Source organism: Neodiprion virginianus, chromosome 3 (genome assembly GCF_021901495.1).
Source record: "Neodiprion virginianus isolate iyNeoVirg1 chromosome 3, iyNeoVirg1.1, whole genome shotgun sequence".
Taxonomy (NCBI): domain Eukaryota; kingdom Metazoa; phylum Arthropoda; class Insecta; order Hymenoptera; family Diprionidae; genus Neodiprion; species Neodiprion virginianus.
Genome location: NC_060879.1, coordinates 2,581,970 through 2,604,490, shown reverse-complemented (window position 1 = coordinate 2,604,490; position 22,521 = coordinate 2,581,970). Strand labels below are relative to the sequence as shown.

The window sequence follows — 22,521 nt, the reverse complement described above, 5'->3', positions numbered from 1 at the left end:
AGAGAAAATTGATCATATAGAGAGAGAGAGAAAGAGAAAGAGAGTGAGAGGGAAAGATAGATAGATAGATAGATAAAGATGAATATATTGTATCATATGTATATACGTGTTAGAGAGCTTAGAGAAAGGGCGCTGCGATAAATATATTACAATAAACATCCGGCGATGAAAACAAAAGAGTTGAATAAAAATAATTATCAACAACAGAATATTCCCTTTTATCATTTTTCTTAATATCGTGTTTCAATTTCTCTACATCCCGATTTTTACATTCCACATTGTTATCGTGTTAATCGCAATTACATAATTATTATCAATCAACTTCTGCTGTTCGCCAAATGTTGATAAATCAGCTACGATGCCAAAATAACAATATATTGTACGTAATGTATAAGTATGCATAGGTTATAATCTGTTATATTAATTACACCACCGACATTATATATAATTCAAGACACTGCGATTTACAGACAGACAGACAGACAGACAGACAGACAAACAGACAGGCAGATAGATAGACGGATAGATAGATATAGTTTGTAAACGCATGCAAAAAAAAACATCGAGATAGATACACGTGACAAAATTTTATAAGGCCTATTAAGAGATATCGATTCAATCGACAATTATCATTTTTTAATTATCATCTTTCTTTTCTTTTTTTTTTACTTTTTTTTTATCATTATTCTTATTGTTGCAGATGTTTTTTTTTTTATTTAGTATCAACAACGAGAAGTGAATTCATTTCAGAAGCTCGGAAGTTTAATCATTTCTTTTTACTTGGAGCTTTTTGGACCACGTACGTAATTGAGATTCACTTCTTTTTTCTAATTGAATTTTTTTTTTTTTTTGTATTTTTTTCTTTTAACTCGCCATATAGCAAAGCATTTTGTTTGAAAATTCATCATTCTTTTACTGCGTGTAACTTGACGTTACAATTTATTTTTATTTAACGACATTTATTACACGAAAGAGAAAAATGCACAGATTTAGAGGCGATGAGATACGTACATATATTCATAGATATAAGACGAATAGATAGACAGAGATAGATGAGATAAAGATAAAGTGAAATATCGACTCACGGTGGAAAAAATTATCATTCGCTTCGTTCCTTAATTTTTTGTTTCCTTACTCCCGTTTTTCCTTTCATTTTTTATTTATTTATTTTTTTTTTGCTTCTTCTCATCCCCCAAGAGTCTTGGGTTTGAAAAAAATTAAATCTTACCAGCAACCTGAGCTACAACTTGTCATATATTTTATTGCTAGTAATGAGAGATTAATTTTTCAGCCGTTATCACTGCAGTGTTTGTATTATTATTTCGCGTTTAAATAAAAATTACGGCAAATTATTATTGTTTTTTTTTTTATCGTTTATTTCTCCGACCAAACAAATCAGAAGTAACAACTAACCAACAATGTCAATAAAATTCCCGCTGCTTCAACATTCTTCCCACGTATTTGTAAACACTTTTGTTAATAACGTTACAAAAATACACATATATGTATAAGTTATGACAGTTAGAGACGAAGAGAGAGTTTACGAAGAATTTAAGAGTAAATAATGAAGATCGCGACGTAACATTCGTCATTAAAGCGGCATAAGCAGCAGTGAGACAGATTTTTATCAAAAGCGTGATTGAAATTTTGTCTTGGTATTATTATTTTCTCTTTCTTCGTATCGAGAAATAGAAAATTACGCGATTAATCGTTATTTTCCGTTTCCGTTTTAGTTTTCAATTAGTCGTGTATAATTGTATATATATACTACTCATTTTAATTTTTCCAAATCACGCGTTGTATTTATTATTTAACAATAACATATTTAAACAGCAGTGATAAGTGAGACGAATATTAAAATTTTTTTTTTACAACAGAGACAATTTGACAAATAAAAAAATACAATTTGCTATTTACGATTATGTTTTTTTTTTTTTTGTTTTCTTTTTTTACGTTTTTTTCGCTTTTCTTTTTTCCTTTTATTATGCTTCTTCATCTCTTCATCCTATACAATCATCATCTTCATCCTCCGATTACAAAACAAAAACTGCCCAACGGCAGTAATCTTGGGTAAATTTTATTTTCACATCTTGCAGATATTTTTGCTTCGATCCATTTTTGCTTCTCTGCAATTTGTTTTTCGTCCATATTTATATTACACGCTAAATCGTCATCGTTTAATAAGCAAAATACCGTTATATCGTTTATTCACCTTGTATGGTATATTATATATTTATCGTTAATGTTAATGTATAATTGTTTTATTATTTTTACGTTTACTAGTAAGTTAATTTAATTTATTATTCTGTATATAACTCGTTTCATTTAATTTTACCTTGTGTAAGTGTTTTTTTTTTTTTGTTTTCTCTTTATCTTTTCTATTCTTTTTCTTTATCTTCTTCTTACAGTAAGTACCATTATAATTTTCTCTAAGTCAATTGTACAGTCAAATAGATAGGTATTTATTATTTATATTATTCGTATATTCACGTTCATAACGATATTAATGTGAGTATAAATTTATATGCATATATACACACACATTTATGCTCACATTTATACCTACGTCATCATTATTTCATTCAAATAAACACACTCGACCTCTCATCGTGATAGTTTCTGCCTTCTTGTCGTAACGTGTAAAATTTACTTTTTTGTTGTTGCTGCTTCCCTTTTTTTTTTTTTTTCGTATATTACGTATATCACACAATTCTATATTCGTATATTAAAGCAGATTATTATTAACGGTATCGTTATTTATTTCTTTTCGTTTCATCGATGTTTTTTTTTTTTACATTGCTGTCTTTTCGTTTCACGTCAATTTTAAAATTATACGCAAGCGCAAGGGAACAAAATTTCAAAAGTAACACGTAATCGTGTGTTTAATTTTCATTTTTCAAAAGAACGAATGACTTTGTTAAACAATTACTTGTTTTATCAATAAAGGAATTGATAAATACGTTTTCGTACAATTTTAAATATATATACACGAAAAATAAGGCATGCGCGATTATCTTTTTTCATCTCCCTTCTTTGGTGACCTTTTTTAATCGATGAGGAAATTCGCGACTCGACGGGTCGGTAATTCATTCATTTTTTCATTATCTCATTCATGTATTTTTTCATTCTTTCATTCATATTCATTCATTCGTTCTGTTATCATGTGCTCATATTTTTATTTTATTCCTTATCCGCGATCTTTTAGCAATTTTTCTAAACAATTACTGTTTGTTATACCGAAATTATTATTACTGCAACGATATAATTTATAATTCAATGTAAATTGTTTTTATATCGTTATCATTATTGTTATTATTATTATTATTATTGAAACAGCCGTCGCTTGAATCTATCTATCTATGGGTTTTTTTTTTTAATTACATCTATATTTCATTATTATTATTACTGTCATTATTATTATTATTATTATTATTATAATGGTACAATAATATTAATCAGCTACAATTTTTCCTGCATACATTATACTATGTATATATATATATATGATTTAATATATATTTATAACTAACTTTTCTACACGAACTTATGCATACTGTGATAAATTATCATTGTATATGGTGACTATATTTATATTTATATTTATATTTATAGTTATATTTACGCATATATGTGTATATATATATATATATATATATATATATATATATATATATATATATATATACGTATGCAACAATCAGTTTTGTCCATATATTGAATTGCAAAATTTGAAGAAATACATGTAAGAAAAAAAAAATAGTAAATCAATAATAAATTTACTACGATTTTTACTCGATTTTCTAACAATCGTTTTTCATCGTCAAAAACCTGACTATTTCTTAGCGCAATAACGTGTTGAACAAACTGCTAATATATACCTGTGTATTTTACACGATAATGATTTTTCAAATTATCGCACAACATTGCGTGTTTTTGTCAATTTGTATCTGTCTTTGTTCTGCTTCTCTGCCTTCGATCTATCTTTGTCGGTTTGTTTTTTTGTTGTTTCCTTTTTTTTTTTTTTTTTTTTACATTGCGGGTGTTGTGATTTTTTATTCTTTCTCTGGTCCTAATAGTTTTTTTTTTTTGTTCTTTGCTGCGTAACAAGTCATACAAAACTACGCGATAACGTTTATCACATTATTATTATTATACGTGATTACGTAGCACGGTTACGTGTTTCTTTTATTACGTAACACTGGAGTGGCAATAATAATAATAATAACAATAATAACAACAACGAATAAGCAATTTATATCGTTGGAATTCATAATTTCACAGTTCGATCGATTAACGAAAATTTTGCTCACTCATCGCTCGGTCGTTTTTTGTTTCTCATTGGTAATCCTTCTCAGCCAAATGCGTGGATGTATGTAAAGGATAATAATAATAATAATAACAACAACAACAACAAAATTTATATTACAATGCAATATACATCGACCGAGCCTATACAGAAATGCGTGTGTGTGTGTTTTTTTTTCCCTTACATTATCTTTTCTTTTTTTTTTTTTGTCATTGTTTATACAGTCTTTGGTTTTAATATTATTTCATAGTTTTTTGCCGCATCTGTTCTTTTAATTTGTTTCTTTCTTTGTTTCATTTTTTATTTTTTTTTTTTCCATCCCTCATCTTCGCAACAGCTCCGAAATACTTATAATACGTATATTATTATTATTATTATTATTATTATTATTATTATTATAACACACTTCCGTCTTCCGTTTACGCGGCTTTAATTATATATAATTACAGTTCAATAATCAAGGTCGTTACATGTATATATACACATACATTTGTGTATAATGTATATAATATTCCTCTTCATCGCACGCCCAATCGCCTAAGATCCCCGATCATCTATTTATCATTTATCGAATGTTGGTGAACGCGTCATGTTGTAATATAATCTATGCGGTGATTTGATATACATAGGCATGATGCATTCACTTTGCATACAACGTATACGACCGTACATACAACTCTATACATTTGTAGATTATTATTCCTGTATGTTTGTACGCCCGATGAAAAAATAACAACAATAACGATAATAACAATAATAATTATCACCGATTCATTATCATCATTATTGTTACTATTTTTCACCCATTACGCATGCGTATGTACGTATATATGCATGTATATATATATGCGGGCGCGTGTGTGTGTGTGTACGCGTATAGATATCGTCGAAATTCATTTATTGTATTTCTCTATTTTCTTCCTTAACGTTTTTCATTAATCAGGGTGGAAATCCTTCTTTCTCGCACATCCCTGTTACGATATTACATACATATATCATACACACGCTAAGATCGTGCAAATACATAATGTATTTATCATACACACGTGCAGTCAGCGATCGCCCCGATTATTTATATCATCTCTCACCGTTTCACCGTTTTACAAAGAATAAAAAGAAAAAAAAGAAAAAAAAAAATCGCGAAAGATGAATAAAAAGAAAAAGTTGGAACAAAAATTATCGTGTGAGTGCGTGCGTGCGTGCGTGCGTGTGTGTGTGTGTGTGTGTGTGTGTGTCTTTTGCGGTTAATTTTCAAAACGTTACCAAAGAACAGTTAATCAATGACAATTGATTGAATTTCTTTTCAACTATATGTGAAAAATTCAATTCATGTTCTTGTCGTTATTTCTCTTTTTTTTTTTTTTACGATCGTTTCTCTTTCTGTCCGTAACGGGAAAATTAAATAATTGATAATCAGATGTACGATTATCAGGTTTGCGACGGTGATGACGATAATGATGATGATGATGATGATGATGTTGGTGGTGGTGGTGGTGGTGGTGAATTTATTCTGTTTTCTTTCTTCTTTCTTTCTTTCTTTCTTTCTTTCTTTCAGCAACGTTTCATCCAGGCGACTGCTCATTTAATATAGTCGGCCTGGTCTCGTCACTCATGGCGGTCGCTGAAGAGGGAGTACACTCATTGAAGACTGCATTTGCTTTCAAATTGGGTCTTGAGCTCGTTAACTTGTGTCTCTATCGTGTTCTTCAGTTCTGAAAAATTGCACAAGATGGGAAAAGAATTAGCAGAAAACGCGACACGTAAGTAGAAGGAGACAGAATCGAAGAAGATAATCGTATATCGTGTAACAAGGAGGTGAACTAGAGATTTTTCAGGACGGAATACGAGTCGCGGGTGAACCGAAAACGAATATTGTTGCACGCGGTTCTTTACATAACAAGAGTATGTCACGCGTTTTTTCGCGAAGCGGGAAATTGAGGTTATAGTAACGTAATGTTAATTTTGTTCGCGACGGCGCATGCGCGGCGGAGTTAAAACCGGTATTTTCTGTACTCCGCGCATGCGCGTCAGCAGATTCACTTTATCGTCGTAGAAACGGAAAACTTTGTGAACGGAAAACACGCATGGCAAAAAACGTAAAACATGTTCGCGTTAGACGAAAGTGTTTGTCGTGAATCGACGCGATGTCAGAATTATCGAAATGGAGAATAAGATTTATGAGAATTTTTTTTTATAAATTAAAAAAAAAAAAAAAAAAATTAACGGTTGTCAAAAAGAATCTGAAAAAATTCAAGAGTACTTTTCACTGTGATCGGAGAATTACACCAAAAATCGAAAATGGTGAGGAAAAATCATTGGCCGCGTTTACGTGGAATGCCCCATATACTAATTAAAACATGCTTACATACTATGCGAATAAACAATAAGTTTAGAAAATCAAATTATTCAATACAGTTTATAATCGGACGTGAACAATCGAACTCGATTTTATATCATCTTAAAGTCTAAATATAATGAGGAAGCCTTTGACAAAGATATCGGATTTAATTTGTGCAAAATACGTTCAATCGTAGGAAGATAAAAATGATTACAGTATCGTAAAGCTGACATAAATAAATTCACAATTACACATCCATACGCAATATTCAAGTACATTGAGTATATATTCATTATTCCCGATCGAATGGCAAAGCCGCAACAACAAATTATCCAACTGTTTACACTTGGATCACAAGATAATTGACGCGTTCAATCGATGCGGGAGATTATCTGCCATTTCGCACCCCATAAACGGATTTCCACGGGAATAATTAATTCTCCCGTATACGTATGTGGCGTATATATTATACCGATATCGTGTCGGTGAGGAGTTTGCACACTGTCAGGGAAAATGATTCGGTAATCGGGATGCGAATTTCACTCGAAATTTCAAGCGGAATGGCGATAATTTACAGAAATAGAAATTTGACTGATTTCTTAGCCGAAGTATAATTTCGGTCATTACAATTTTTATATCTTTTATTTACCTTTTTACCAAATATAACGCGAAGCATAAAATATAAAATATATTCTCAATCGTAGAAACACGTTTCTCTCTCGGTATTTTCGCAAATCCCCCATCCAGGATAATGATGTAATATGTTAATAATTTATTGCTTACTGGTGAACTCGTCCTCATCCTCGGCTTCGGCCTCGGCCGCGAGTTCCTCGGGTGTTTTTTTCTTACGCATCAGAGGATTTGGTTCTTCCTGCGGCATCATTTCCTGAACTTCTTCCCGCTTCTTTATGTTATACTGAAAAAAAAGTAAACGACATTCCGACCTGAGTTATCGTTTCGAAACGCGGTTACATTTTTTATCCATCTTCTTCGCGATACAAGAAAATTATTCGTCTCGTTTGAAAATCACTTTCTCTAGTTTGTAAAAAAAAAAAAAAGATCTGAAACAAATCGATTTTCCCACGATTTACCGACAAACAAATTTATATCTTTTCCACCTTGTTGCTTTTTTCATATAAACGGTCATGTTTCATTTAGTTTGTACATTTGTTCATTTATTTTTTTCAATCTCTCAATCTTACGCACCTATTGCAGAAACATTTTACTTTAAATTTCTCTTTAAAAACATCTTTCATACGGCTGCCAAGTTCTGTCAGTTACAGATTTTTCACTCGACCGTTTTCGAGATCATCGCCAAAGTTTTGTCGTCGTCAAGAACGACCGACTTTTATTCCCTTTTCTTGCAACGATTTATATTATAATCGGCTATTTGCATCGATTAATCATAGTTATCATGCCTGCCTAAAGTGAAAACTCTCGACGTTCGGTAAACCGGGTGTAGAGATGATCAGATCATCGTAAGCTCGTTGGTTATTGATATCCGTTTATAACATCCGGTGCTTCGGACAGACCGCCGATTTAATTATTGCACTCGGTGCTAACCTGAATTATGTTGGTTTGCTAATCGTTGTAAATTATATACTCATATCAATTCGAAGAAATTAACCATCGAAAATCATGGATTTGATAATCGCGAGCACGGTCAATAAGTCATATATCACTTTTCGGGTAAATTGTATCGAACTTTTGCTTCCCACGCCAAATTTGGTATCAAATTTGCAAAACAACTGTGAAATCAAAAAGACTGGTTCAAATGGAAGAAAGAAAAAAAAAAAAAAAATGTGCGAATCAAATTGATTATCTTCGAATATAATATTACAAGCCTGGGTCCATATCCCAAATCCGCAAAAATTCAGACTTCAAATCCTCAAAATAAAAAACAAAAAAAAAAAAAAAAAATCAAACAATAAATAAATAAATAATAGATCAAACTTTCATACCTCGCCAGAGCGAGGCGTTCATTTTCGCCGGATGTTAATTTTTTCATCTAACCGTGAAAATAACAATCAAAACGTCGGTAGCATAATTTTGTGCGTGCGATAAAATTAGGGTCGAGTCCCTCTCGTCGTGGTTTAAAAAATTTCATTTCTCCTCGGTGGTTAAAATATTCCCGTTGACGAACAATGTCGCCCGTTTAAATTGACGGAGTCGCGCGAAATAAACAAACAAAACGGTGAGATATACAGAGGATGGGGGGGTGGCGGGGGGAGAAGAAAAAAAAAAAGAAAAATAGAAAAATTTCGCACCGCATTCGTCAGGGCGATAATGACGCGCGCGTGGGTGTCGAGCAGTTGTAATAAAAATGTCAAGCCACCGGGTTACGGCGGTAGTTTTGAACTCGGCAAGGGTTGAAAACACCCACCCCGCTTCTGCATAACCGTTCGTATCACGCGTGCCCGTAGAGGGTATTTTCGCAGGTGCGTTTCCACTCACTTTCGCCCCGCAATTCCGTTTATCGCCGAGCTAAAACCGTCACTCGCAGCTCTCGCTTATAGGCTGTATTCACTCCGGTGCGGTGGGGTTTGTTCGTTCTCGCGTATATACGAGTATATATATATATGTATAATCGTCTGCATCGAGGTCGTAAACCCACTTCCGCTCGTCCAAAACCAATCTATCCAACGAGCAAACTTTATCACCATTATTTCAACCTCGAGCTATATGTTATGTAGGTAGGTATGGATAATAATGTATAACATACGGAAAAGCCTACGAATCGGCGCCGTTTCAAACGTCCAATTATAATGTATTTATACAATAGGGTGGTTCTTGTTTTCAATTTTATTATTTTTAAAACTTTAACCATTCGGTCACGTCGAAAATTTTCATTGCCGTAGCCTTGCGAGGTTAGGAAATAATACCAGGCCCACTTTTTCACGAGAGTAAACGAATAAATTTCCACTTCAGATTTCTGATCAGCGATCCAAAAAACACCCGGGTAACAAGTTTCGGCTAGGATCGTCGAATTTTTACAGTTTTTTTTTTTTTTCATTCAATTTTACACCCGCCATGTTAGATCCGTGATCCGAGACAAAGATTTGTGCCTTGAAGGAGATTGCTAATTAGTTATTTGAATTCGAAAAAGCGAAAAGGCGATAAAAACGATCCTAATTACAAACTGACACCGATTTTCGTGTATGTCGATTGCAATCCTTTTAACCCTTTTTCTCTGATTCTTTCCGTTCAAGAAAACTTGCCACACACTTTCCCCCAATGAAAATTAATCATCTGTCTCCGTCCGGGAAACGGTTCGCGGTTCATGGAATTCTGTACAAAAGCTCGATTCGCTCGATTCAAAAATTGTTCAAATATCGTAGAATACAAAACTGTATCGTGTATAATTCTGAAGGAGGTTCAGGTGGGGAAAATCTTTCAATACCGTTGAGAAATGCGAGAATTGAAAGGAGGTAAGAATATTAACAAAATGAAGAATAATGAAAAAAGAAAAGACAAAAGAATTCAGAAGAAAATAAAAACGCAAGAGGAATTATTGAAACGAAGAAACTTTGCTGGTACCGTAACGGTTGCGTATTGTGTACGCGTCCAAAAAATATTATTCTATCCTCATACGTGGGGATAATTAAATTCCGAGATACGAATTGCGAGTGTCGGTAAGGGTAGGTGAGGTCGTTAGGGGATGAAAGAAAAAAATTTAGCGTATTGTGCGCGAGCTCTGCGATATCACACTCCGATGCTGCAGGTGAAAAGGCTGTTTCAGGTACCCGGAGAAGCTCGACGTTATACGGAGAGTAAACAAAGAGAATACCATTTGAGCTTTGTGCGCGTGCGCATGTACGGGTCATTCCATGCCAAACCCGCCCACCGAATTCAATTTGTCAAAATTTAATCGCCGAAAGAAATCATTGTTTAAACAGTATTCGATCGATTTCAGTTTGAAATTAAGAAGAGATTCGGTCAAATTTTTATGGTATAAAAGAACTGATGAGACACGATGAAATTTCAATTAATAAGGGATCGATGTTATTTTTTTTTTTTTTTTTCATACCTCTCTGTACAGTAACGGATAAGTTTGTCGATCGGAATTTTACTTATGAAAAATTTTTCACGATCCGCTGAATAGCCGAGGAAAAATCGTCTTGTAAATTAATCTTGAGAAATTTCGCATGGAATATTGTGAAAACAGAAGTGTAAAACTTGAATCTTAGTAAAATTGTTATCGGTAAGAGAAACGGTTTTTCCACTACGTTAGTAAATTTCGTCGAACAATTTTGTGTTTAATGTTATTATACGCATATTTGTCATGGAATGCGGTATACAAGCGCAGGGAATTCGGTGCATGGAGTTTGCCCGAGGTTGACTGGGTTTTAATAGAGTTTGCACGGCGTGCCAAAGTGTTTCCCTGCTTTTCTGTCGAGCCTCGTGTTGGCTGTTTCTCCGTATGCCTGAATGCAGCAGACGCGAATTAACGTAGAATAGACTCGAGGCGTCGCGACGTCGTCGCCTATCTCTTCAATTTCACTCGGGGAAATGCATATCTCAGCGTATCAACGCGTGTATGCATAAGCACGTGGCTCATTCCGCGACATCTCGATAAAGATTCTACGTCGATGTCTCGGATTGGCTTTATAATTATTGTTTTTTTTTTCTCCTCATCATCAAAGTACACGACGAAAAACGCAATCGTAATTTTTTTTATTCAGAATTTTTCTACCAAGCGTATCTGAAGTATCGTTTAAAAATTAAAAACAAAAAAACCCACTGTCCAAAATCTGAAGAAACGATACCACCTGTTTTACTCAATTTTTCTAGTTCCTGTAACAAATGAAATTTCTCTCACATCTTACATCTTACGTTTCGTTACAACAATCATATAAAATGACTGGGCTGATAGTAGGTAGGTACGTGATATAATACGAATCTGACGCCGAGGTGAAACAATGGATAATAATGTACCACCTGCTGTCTTGTGCACTCAGACTCGGCTGCTGAGAGTTGCATTAATTCTCATCGTTAAACTTATCCACAACTTCCCTTCCGGGAAACTCGGATGTACAAAGACACACGGAAATGTCATTCCCTCGAGACGTCTCGCCTTGCACGGAACTACGTCGCGTAATTGTTTCCTGCTAGATATAATTATTATTATCATGATTATGTGATAATGTTAACAACGATGCGGGAAGTTTCAATATACGCATCGAGACAATGCGGATGACAATTTTTATGTCGAGAAACTTTGCTTGTCTTGCGGAAAAAATTTGCAGCCCAGAAAAGAAAAGGAAGCACAATCGGTTCGTTGGAATAATTGGTTGAACAAATCTTTCATTTCGTGCGAATAGCAAAAATTATCTATCGTTTCAATATGTGGTATGAAAATAGATGTACCTGCAATATGGTTTTTTTTTTTTTCTCACGATTTCGGAGAGAACAATTCTTTTATCTGCTTGATTTTTCCATCATTTGAAAACGCGAGTGGTACGTAACGGGTGATTACAATTAATTGTAAAATACACTGCGAGGGAACGGATCAAAGAGAAAGGTGGAAAAATAAATACTATGTTGGATCGATGTAATATTCATGGGACGGAAAATTACGAACCATAATAAATCAGCGTCGTTTTTATGGAGATTTGAAACGGAGTAAATTGAGGAAGAAAAGACGAAGAGAGAAAAAAAATAAAACATTGCACCCTCTTATGTAAATTTGAAACTAGGAACGGAGGGTGCAAAAGAACACGGTGGAGAGAGAAATGAAAAATAAACTAAGGAAAGTAAAACACGAAGTTAGATTAATAGAGGCAAGAAATTAAGCCGGTGCCTGTCGTGCGACGATTTGTAGTAAATTGGAAATACGGTTGGTAATGTATTATTAATGGTAATTCGCGGTTGGAGAGTGAGGAAAAGAAAAAGAAAAGAGCACGAGCAAGAGAAAGAGAGAAAGAGAGAGAGAGAGAGAGAGAGAGAGGGACGGAGACAGAAGTGGAAAAAGAAAAAAATTCAGCAAATAAAAATATAGTTGTACGTTAAACGCGTGAAACAAACAAAAAAGACAAATAAGAGAGAAAGAAAATAAACAAATAAGAAGGGCGAGAATTAAAAGTGTGTAACAGATTTTCAACAGATTATATCGTTATTTATGAACTTTTAACGACTTGATTATACGTGTTATATGTATACCTCATCGTTATAGGATGGAATTTCAACTTGATATGTGTGTATACGAGTATCGTATACTTATACTATTATAGTCAAACACGTTTTACCGCGGTTATAAAATACCAAAGGGAGAATTGTCACGCGAGAATTTATCAATCCGATTTCTAATTCATTTCACACCAGTGTAATAACACATTTGCGATTATCATCGCATTGACAATTGAACAGAATTAAATATAATCGCAGTAAGAATAAGGCAAAGAAAATACTAACAATATACGTTAAATGTTGAACATTTTAGTAGGGATGAAAAAATGTGTCGAAACATCGAATGTCGGGGATGAGTAAGTGAAAAAGAAAAGGAAAAACGAGACGATATTCACACTTGGACGGTTCGAAAGTGGCAAAAAAAGAAAAGAAGAGGAAAAAAAAAAAAAAGACAATTTCTGTCCCGACTTACGGGGCGTTTTCGGTTTTGACGAGGGTTCGTACAAGGATAAGTTACGGGGTGGAAAGTTTCGAAGGGTTGAAAATGGCGGCGGGACTCGATTATTGTTGCCCGAGGGTCGCGCGCAGGATAATCCTAAACCGGGAGCACAAAATTATATAATAATTTACGACGTATAATGGACGCATAGGGGTGTGATTCAACTGCAGAGTTGAGTGACGTGATTGATGGAGTGCCCAGGCTGACGACTAGAGGGATGAAGAGAAGGCTGGTTTTCACTGCTAATTCGCCAGATATTCCGTCGCTGCATTATTTATTCAAATATACCGACATGCGGATATGATTTAACCTTTGTGCGAAAATATTCCGTCAAGAATAAAGAAGAAAAGAGGATTTTCTATTTTGTGAACTTTTGGTAAATAATATTGTACAAATATTACAGGGTAAAAAAACAAAACGAGTAAAATTTTGGCATCGCTATACTTCAAAGGGTGTCTCCACGTATTCCGTTTTTCAATTCTTTTCCCACAGTTTTGCGCACATTCGAGAGAAACAATGGTAGTTATTTTTTTCCTCCTTTCTTTTCTTTGCCCATAATTACAATGGACCCGTACGATATACGGGGCGTACACCTTTACAACCGGGGGTAGTAAATTGGATTTCCTGCCGGGGAAAAATTAAGAATTTATTAAACCAGCTGTCTTTTATCATTTTGCGTATAATTTCGCTGATTCTCAAACGTGAACGGAAATGAACGTACTCGCGGTCTCCCTCTACGTAACAAAAACGAGGGCGAAAAAGAAACCGGGGATAAAACGAAAGAAAAACAAAAAAAAAAAAATTAGAGCTAATCCAATTATTGAATAATTATCGGTACACCTGGTATAATTACGAGCTGAGTTGAATACGATTTGAAGTGTGCACGCGTGTGTGTATTTATACATGTTGTATGTATGTACGTATGAGTATAATTCAAAGAGTGCTGTAATACATACCACGTACTTGTACGTATTAAATTTATTTTGCTGAACAGACGAATTCCTTTGAAAAATTATATTTCAACGTATACAAGGACGTCACGCTTCGCCTCAACGTTTAATTAATAAAACTCGACTCGTTGTATGAAGAAATTCCACCTGTATAGAATTTCGTTTCGTAGAGGATGAAGGCAAAATAATAAAAATAAATGATGAAAAAAAAATTTACTCGGTATTAAAAATATTATCATGCGTACACCACGCGTAGCACAACTCGCGAATTGAATCGACTTACCGATGCAGTTCAACCGATTCGTCATTCGCCGTTCGATTTAAAAATTAACTTGGAAAATATAATTTTGAAGTGAAAAATGTATCGTTCATAGAACGTCGGTATTTAATAAATTCTGAAAGAAATAACGCAGGCGGATTAATTCTTAGACAAGTTTTTTACTAGTTTCATTGATATCTTCCACCGTCAAGTCAGGTGATCTTTTATTTTTGAAACCGATACCACGAAAGTAAAAAAATATCATCTTATATATGAACATTTGTTCAAACTTGGTTCCAAATTAATCGCATAAAAGAGGCGCGCGCAGATTTAGGTATACATAAAAAAGAAACGATTTTGTTGGTACGGAATTTCTTATCGTTACATTTTCACAATATTGCACAAAAATGCGAACATGATTGGATAACATCCGCTAGATCAATTTTCTTTTTTCCTTCACATTAAATACATCCACATGCACGTAATCTCATCGACGAATGGTGAACGTCTTAAAAGGAGTCAGCCTGACTCTATTAGGAAGTCGCCATATTGAATGCAGGGACTCCCTACTAGAGTCAATTTGACCCCAGTTAAGTTTCGTCTTCTTTCTTCTTTCTTCTTTCTTCTTTCTTGGATCCCGTTTCTTGATTCTTCGATCTTGTTCCTCTTCCCGTTTTCCTTCGCCGAAGTGGGTCAAGCTTACCTGCGTTAGAAGCCTCGTCAGGTGTGTAAGGGCAAATCTGTCGAGCACGAAGCAGGGCGCAGAAGATCCGCGATGCGTGATCCAAATCTGGAGCAACGGATCCGTGCCGTAACCTCCCCGCCAAATTTATATTCTTACTTTTACAGCCAGGAATCACGAAACGGATTTTCTCGATCGCAGCTTGACGTAAAAACTAGCTCAAGTCGAAACCTAGTGTTGCAAATTCGTGACCGAATTCATCGGCGCAGGTACAACCTGGCGCGGAAAATGTAGGCTTGCATATTTGCCCGCTGAAAGGTGAATACGTTCAGGGGATCGTTCAAACATGGCGTCGGCCTCGGCGATCAGCTGATCGATTTCGACAAACTGCGCCGATGTTAGACCCCGGATAAGTTCGTGCAACCTGTCAGGTTTTCGTTTCGAGGCGTTCGTATCGCGGGAGGATGAAAACGTGGTTTATTTTGAAAGTGTGACGTTGGGTATAAATTTCCGCCGGGAGAGGATCGAGTCTGTCGATATTTCTTCCCCGCGGCTTATCGGGTCTTCGATTTAGTCTTGTAAGCTCGCAACGATCAGCGAAGGGTAAATGACGACACGAGAAAAGCTCTCGTACAAGATAATGTATCCTCCGATCATGACAAATGACGTTACGTGATATATACGCTGCGAATTTGTCGAATCGCTCGTTATATTCAAACAAGAGACCGAAGCCACCGAAACTCATCTTGTACAAAGTATACCAATAATAATAATAATAATATTAATAATAATGATAAGAGGATGAAGAAGAAGATTAGAACGAAAACATATACATATATATATATATATGTATATATGTAAAAAGAGAAGAATTACGAGTTGCGGCAGGGAGGATGGAAAAAATATCCAGGTTGGTACATGTAATAAAATCAGAGGAAATTTTATCTCTCGTTTTTCTCGAACAATAAGAGGCTCCCTTCCGGTGGAAAGAGAGAGAGGGAGAGAAAGATAGATACAGAGAGAAAGAGAGGGAAAAAATGCGGAAATTAATGAACGAGTAACAAATGAATAACTTTTGCCCCCACAGATAAGGCGGGGTTATTTTTACTTTAGCATACCGCGATAAAATAATTACACTCTTCATCCCTCTAGAATCCCGAGATGTATATCCGTGAGTTATATGTTCCCGTATCGAGCCTAAGGGCCGCTGCTGAGAGAGAAGGGCGTAATCATGAATCGCGTGACAACGGACGCTAAGCGATCCTACATCACGATTACCACAGTTTGAGCCTGTCGTGCGAGAACGACGTTCTGTTAACCTAATATACAAGGTGTTCCAGAACTCGATGTACGAATCTGTGTGTGTGTATATATATATATATATATATATATATATGTCTATGGCTCAACACAGCCAGCCACCTGAAACCAGATTCACGTAACAAACAACCGTCGAGGGATTAAACCCGTACAAATTGATTCGCGGCCCTCTTTATACCCACCCCTTAATTCCACGATTTAATGCCCAATTCTAACCGGGAGGGCCGGCTTGCCGGTTGGCAACTGGGCATTACAATTTTCATGAAAAATACAATCTTATGCCAACACCTGTTTTTCTTCTTTTTCTTTTTCTTCCTGTTTAACAGCGAGTTTCGTTCTCGTTTTCCGTAAAACTTGGCGCACAACGCCAGCAGATAGGCAACCGAAGATGCATTTTGAACACTACATACACAACTTCGGTTGTTTTTTTTTCAAAAAAAAAAAAAAAAAAAACTTGCGATATAAATCTAATTTGACACATTCGTTAGGTGAATTATTGACCAGATGATATGTAATTTTGAAACTGTTCGATTTCAGAAGGTTTGTATCCAATAAATCGTTACATATTTGACCTAGTTTTTAGGTTAGGCAGGAGTTTGTATGTTCTAATGCGTGTGTAGGAAATTTGTCGACATGTCTGCACGTTATCCGTGAATAATTAGCCAAACTGCAGAGTAATCGTTGTATATATTTTGCCTGTGTGTGTATAGGTACGTAGTGAATACCAACCATTGCGCATTATACCAATATGTGTATAATATATGAATGTGTACACGGCATACTCCAATGAAATTGACCCGGATTAATTTTAGCTGATTGATGTGAGTTTTTGCTGAGCTGTTTCTGGCTCGTTAAACAGAAATGGACAAATTGCTGTATTCAAAATGTCCTCCGTGCATGTATAATCTACGATCAAATTTACGCCACCGTTTTTTCGAAAAATCGTATCTTTTGTTGAGCTAATTTTTTTTCATCCCAATTTTGGCTCGTTTTCCATAATTCAGATCGCTCTGCGATACGACAGAGGAATTCGGCGAGAGGTTTATTAATAGCGTCTGCGCGGATCAGAGGGAAAAAAAAAAAAAAAAAAATTACGATAATAATGAATCAAGAGTATAAGAAAATACGATTTAAGCTCACTGAATTCCCTCGGGCTAGGGATTTTCTTCGTTAAAATAAATGACCACGTAGTACGTACGTATTGTAATATATACTACCGCGATTCTGGATCCCCGTTGTACATATTACGTACCTACATATACGTATGTACAAGTATTCGTACCAGCTGTACTCGTATAATAACATTGTACAAAGTTGGAGCTTTTCGGCTTACTGTTAAATTGGTACGCCGTTGCGCCGCATTGAGCGCAATCGCTTGAATTTTGGCGCAAAAGCAGTCGTTTTCTCATGTTGACCAACTGTCCGAAAGTTGAGGTGACATGTCGCCGCGACGTATATAACCTCAAAAATTTTGACATCCGTTGCTCGGCAATTGTCAATGTTGATCGATCACTGCGAAAAATATTAACGGCATCTGTGATAGATGAAACATTTTGGTCGTTGGTATTGTTTTTGAAGATCGAATCGCAAGATTACGATTGTTCTTATTTGTAAAAGTTATTAATCGGAGAATGACCGAAGTTGACCACGGCTGCCACGGACAGTTGTCAAAGTTTTTTTAGGTAACATACATCGCGGTTGGTCAACCTGACAAAACAATTGCTTTCGTTTTAAGAATTTTAGTGCATGCGCGTTAGATCGTTCAATCGTTAGCTGGATATCTGGTACGTAGATACCTAGAAAGATGGTTTTACGTGTATGCATATTGCATTTCAGATATTGGATAGACCGATATGAAGTGACGTCACTAGACCTTTAAATTAGACCCATCTTTCTCATCTTCGTCTTCGTCTCGTATAAAAATATACGTTGATTCTTTTCTATTTTTCACGTTTTAATTTATGCCGTTCCTTTTCGTCCTTATTCAAGTTCATTTTCATCGATCGTGGAATTAAGTAGAAGAAAATGGAAGAGACTAGAAAATAATTCATCACTGTCTAACGAGCTTCGGTCATCGGAAGCTCTTATAAAAAGGTATCGATCGATTTGGTTCAAAAATTAATATCCACATTTCGATCGTTGCGAATAATTCTTTATAGTGTGGGAGAAAAATTTGCTTCGCCATTTGTTCCGCAATCGGAAAGTATCTTATCGACTATTGTCGTACGTACGGAAATTCCGTCTTGCGGTTAAAACGAATTATTCGATTGCGTGTCGCGTGAGAATTATAAATAAATCGTATGAATTCTCGACGCGAAATACTTGTGTATATAAATAGAAGGTAAATTCGATATAAAATATACAAATAAATATTATACGATATATATTAATTCCTACATATCACGAGTGTTCATGTAATATGATATTCGTAAACAGTTGACAAATTGAAACAAACTGTGATATTCTATGGCAAAGAAACGCTGACTTTCCGAAGTAAGCGCAATAATGAAAAGAAAAAATTAAAACAAGATTTCGCGATTCAACAAAAATATGCAATTTTGGTGTGCCAAACGTTGTTTTCAGCTTCGATCGTGCACCGCAGGTTATGCGTCTAGATTTTTATCGAAGTGTGTTCTCGTTTTCATTTCAACCTCCCAAGTTTCGTCCGGGGTTCAGTTCTACGGCCGAGAATTATTCACATGCTGGATAGTAGAGTCCTGCAGTTTTATTGCATAGTTCGCAGACCACCCTGTTTCTCCCTCTCTTTCTCTCTCCCTCTAAATCTACGAGCTCGAAACTTTTTAAACTAGGTATAACCGTTCCACTTGAGTCAACGAAAAAAACGGAGGGAAGGAAAAGTTGAAAATTTATTATTCAGTGTGTATTCCGGTATAATATGATCGTAAATATTCGTGCAGTGCACATTTCTGAATATTACCAACGTATATCTATAACCGAAGATCATACTGGCGTCTAGATTTTTAACGGGGTTTTTTTTTTCCTTCTTCATACTACCCGCTTTAATTATTAATTTGAAACAAAAAATTTCAGAGAGATTCTCGACGATTCTGTACGTTCAGGATTGGAGATTCTCTAATTCTAAGATGTTGAATAATTTTTTTTGCGACATTCAAGTTCTCGAGATTTCAAAACTTGACACGCTTCGTATCAAAGCCGATCAAAGACTTGAGTTTGTAATATTTTAAATCCTCGAATTTTTCCTAATATTTTTTTTCTTTGTAAAGTACGAAACAAAGATGACAAAAAAAAAAACAAGGAAGTATTATTAAAATGTACAAAGTTCAATTAAAACCGCGAAGATTGCGTCGCGATTTTTCCAATTACAATACAACGAAATCGGAACGAGGTGAGGTAAGATTTTATTTTTCTCGAAAGTAACCCGACCTTCTCTCTAAATATAAACCATTCAATTGATTTCCAATTGAGGGCACGACCACGTAATATCCATAATAAATCGCTGACTCCCGGCAAGAATATACCTACATATATATAAATAATCGATTTCTGCAGCCGCATCATGCACATTTATGTACATAGACGGATTGTAAGTACATATATGTATATATATACTCGTGTATTAGACGTATACATATGCGCCGAGTTAAATTTAAGTGTATAATATATGTATATACAGGGTGTCCCAATTTAAAAGACGCATTACGTTTTCAGTCGACCTAATAGTTTAATTGGAAAATGTGTCCTAGAAAAATAGTTGTACGGTTCGAAAGGGGTCGAGTGAATAATTTTGACATGTAACCGATAACGCTGTGAAAAAAAATAGAATTCACACATTTTCGTTTCAACTCAAATATTCTTTATACAAAAACGTACAACCTTGTCACGAAATTGTTGCAGAAACTGATTTTATCTTGTATCTCGCTAATTATTCACCTTGGTAAAAGAATTGAAAAATTTCCCGAGAAAGTTGTACATTTTCGAATAAAAAATATCCCGAGTTGAAGCAAAAACGTATGATTCCGTTTAAAAAAAATTGGTTCATCCTCCCTCTGAGTCACGCTACTTTTGCAGGAGAAATTTTCGAATCGAACCATCAAGTCGACTGAAAACGTAGCGCGTCTTTTAAATTAGGACACCCTGTACGTATCCGCAATGCACGCACAGAATTTCATTTCATTTCATACTCGACTGACGTACCGAGTCTTTTTTCGCAACTCCATGAGTTGCTAATTAAAACGACATCATTAGGTACCAATTTAAACTTTTATCAATATATTTTCTATCTTTCTTTCTTCACTGCAACTGAGCGGACATAAATTACGGTAGATTCATTTTATGTCTGAGCTTTTTTCTGTTTCTTTTTTTTTAAACAACCCCAGTATTCTCAATTTTCCTATTTTGAAAAAGATCCTTCGCATTTTACGAAAGTAACGACTTTACGGATACTCAACGTATGACTAAAATTTAGTAAAAGAACGAATGAAAAGTATCGCATTTTCGTAAACCGACTTCCTCGAGGGGATGAAAATAAACAATAAACAAAACCAAAAAAAAAAAAAGATAACTACAATCGGACGGGGAAAAAGGATGAGAGAAAAAAAAAATACACAAATGCCCGATTCCCGGCTATTTCGAGTTTAGCCAATTTAACCCCCCGTCTAGCAACCCTTATTATTATTACCCCTACGTGCCGAGTATTTCCCGCTATTATCTAGAGCGAACAATAATTCTCCACCGTCTATGCGCCACGTACACATATGTATCAAATTTATCCCTGGGCAATAACGACAAAGGGTGAAAAAAAATTCCAGGTATCTAGGTCGCTCTTCCCTTTCCACTCCCCTTTCAGATTCCAGATTCCAGATTCCAGATTCCAGATTCCAGATAGGGTGAAATCGGGTTATTTCGTGCGGCTCTGCACGGGGTCCGACCATCTGATATTCCGGGTCATTTCGCGCAATCAGTCTCGTTGCAGTAAATCAGGGTCGAAGCCTCCGTATTCGGCCCAATTCCTCTCTGCACTTTTGCATAATAATTATACCACCAGCTGTTTAATCGAGTTTCAACATTTTCTTCCACCCCGTCAAGATTACAGGCACGAATAATGGGGAACCTCTTATTAACGGTACTATAAAGCTAGACGTAATTTTTTTTTTTTTTTGGCACCTTCTTCGGAGTCTTATTCTCAAACGAATTACAACAAGACTGGTTTTCAAACTGCGATTCACGACTCGAAGATTTCTTATTTCCAATATACACAAGCGTCTCGTCGGAAAAGAAAAAGACAAAAAAAAGAAAAAACAAACAAACATCGATACAACCTCTCGTCAAATTTCCGCTCGATAACTTTTCGTCCATTAAAAATATTAAGAAAAGGAAAAGAAATTTGCGGCTGCGCTTTCGTCAAAATTTCTCCTCCCCCCTCTTTCTGTTAACTTCCCTTGCGTTGAATATCCGCCGCGACGTCGAAAGTCTGCAAATATTGTTAATCACCGGAGTAGACCGAGGTTCGAGAGCCGGAATACCGAGGGCGGAGTCGTGGATAGACGAAGAGGTGAATTTTAAGTTTCTTCGAGTTCCTAACGAGGTGCAATTAGTCGGGGAAAGGAAGGAAAACGGCGTAGAGCGAGCTCTGTGTAAGCGGGAATAAAGCGTCGCCTCGCGTCTTTCACATCCAGAGACACGTAGGTATTGTACACACCCTTGTATATGTGTATATATGTGTGACACGTACATGTTACTCCACTCGCATAGGTAGAGAGACGAAGAATTTGTTTGCATGAAAATTAGATCAGCTTTGGTTCGAAGGGATCGGGGTTGGGGGGGTGACTCGACAAGACGGGGGTGTCACTGAGTTATCCCAAGAGTTATTGTCCTTCATTAAACTCGCAAAGTAGCTGGTGTTATATTTCATTAAACCTGCCCCCCTCTCCATCCCTTTACACAACACTCACCCTACTATCCAAAATCCCCTTTTTCGAACCTTACGACGAGTTGAGATCTGGCGTGAGATTATTATGCGCGTGCATATTTATCAGAGTGCCGATGTGTGCTATATACAT

The 22,521-nt window shown here is 35.6% G+C and overlaps 1 protein-coding gene across 5 annotated transcripts in view; it reads right to left on the bottom strand.

Moving 5' to 3' along the window:
* Positions 1 to 4,400: 4,400 nt before the first annotated feature.
* The window catches only part of LOC124301500 (complexin), a 228,180-nt gene continuing 210,059 nt past the window's right edge, over positions 4,401 to 22,521 (bottom strand). For all 5 annotated transcript variants that reach the window (XM_046756625.1, XM_046756627.1, XM_046756626.1 and 2 more), the window contains 2 exons: positions 7,428 to 7,560; positions 4,401 to 6,018 (listed from right to left, as the gene is read on the bottom strand). In XM_046756625.1, the coding sequence (XP_046612581.1) occupies positions 5,945 to 6,018; positions 7,428 to 7,560 (207 nt within the window). In that variant the 3' untranslated portion in view covers positions 4,401 to 5,944. The remainder of the gene's footprint in view (positions 6,019 to 7,427; positions 7,561 to 22,521) is intronic.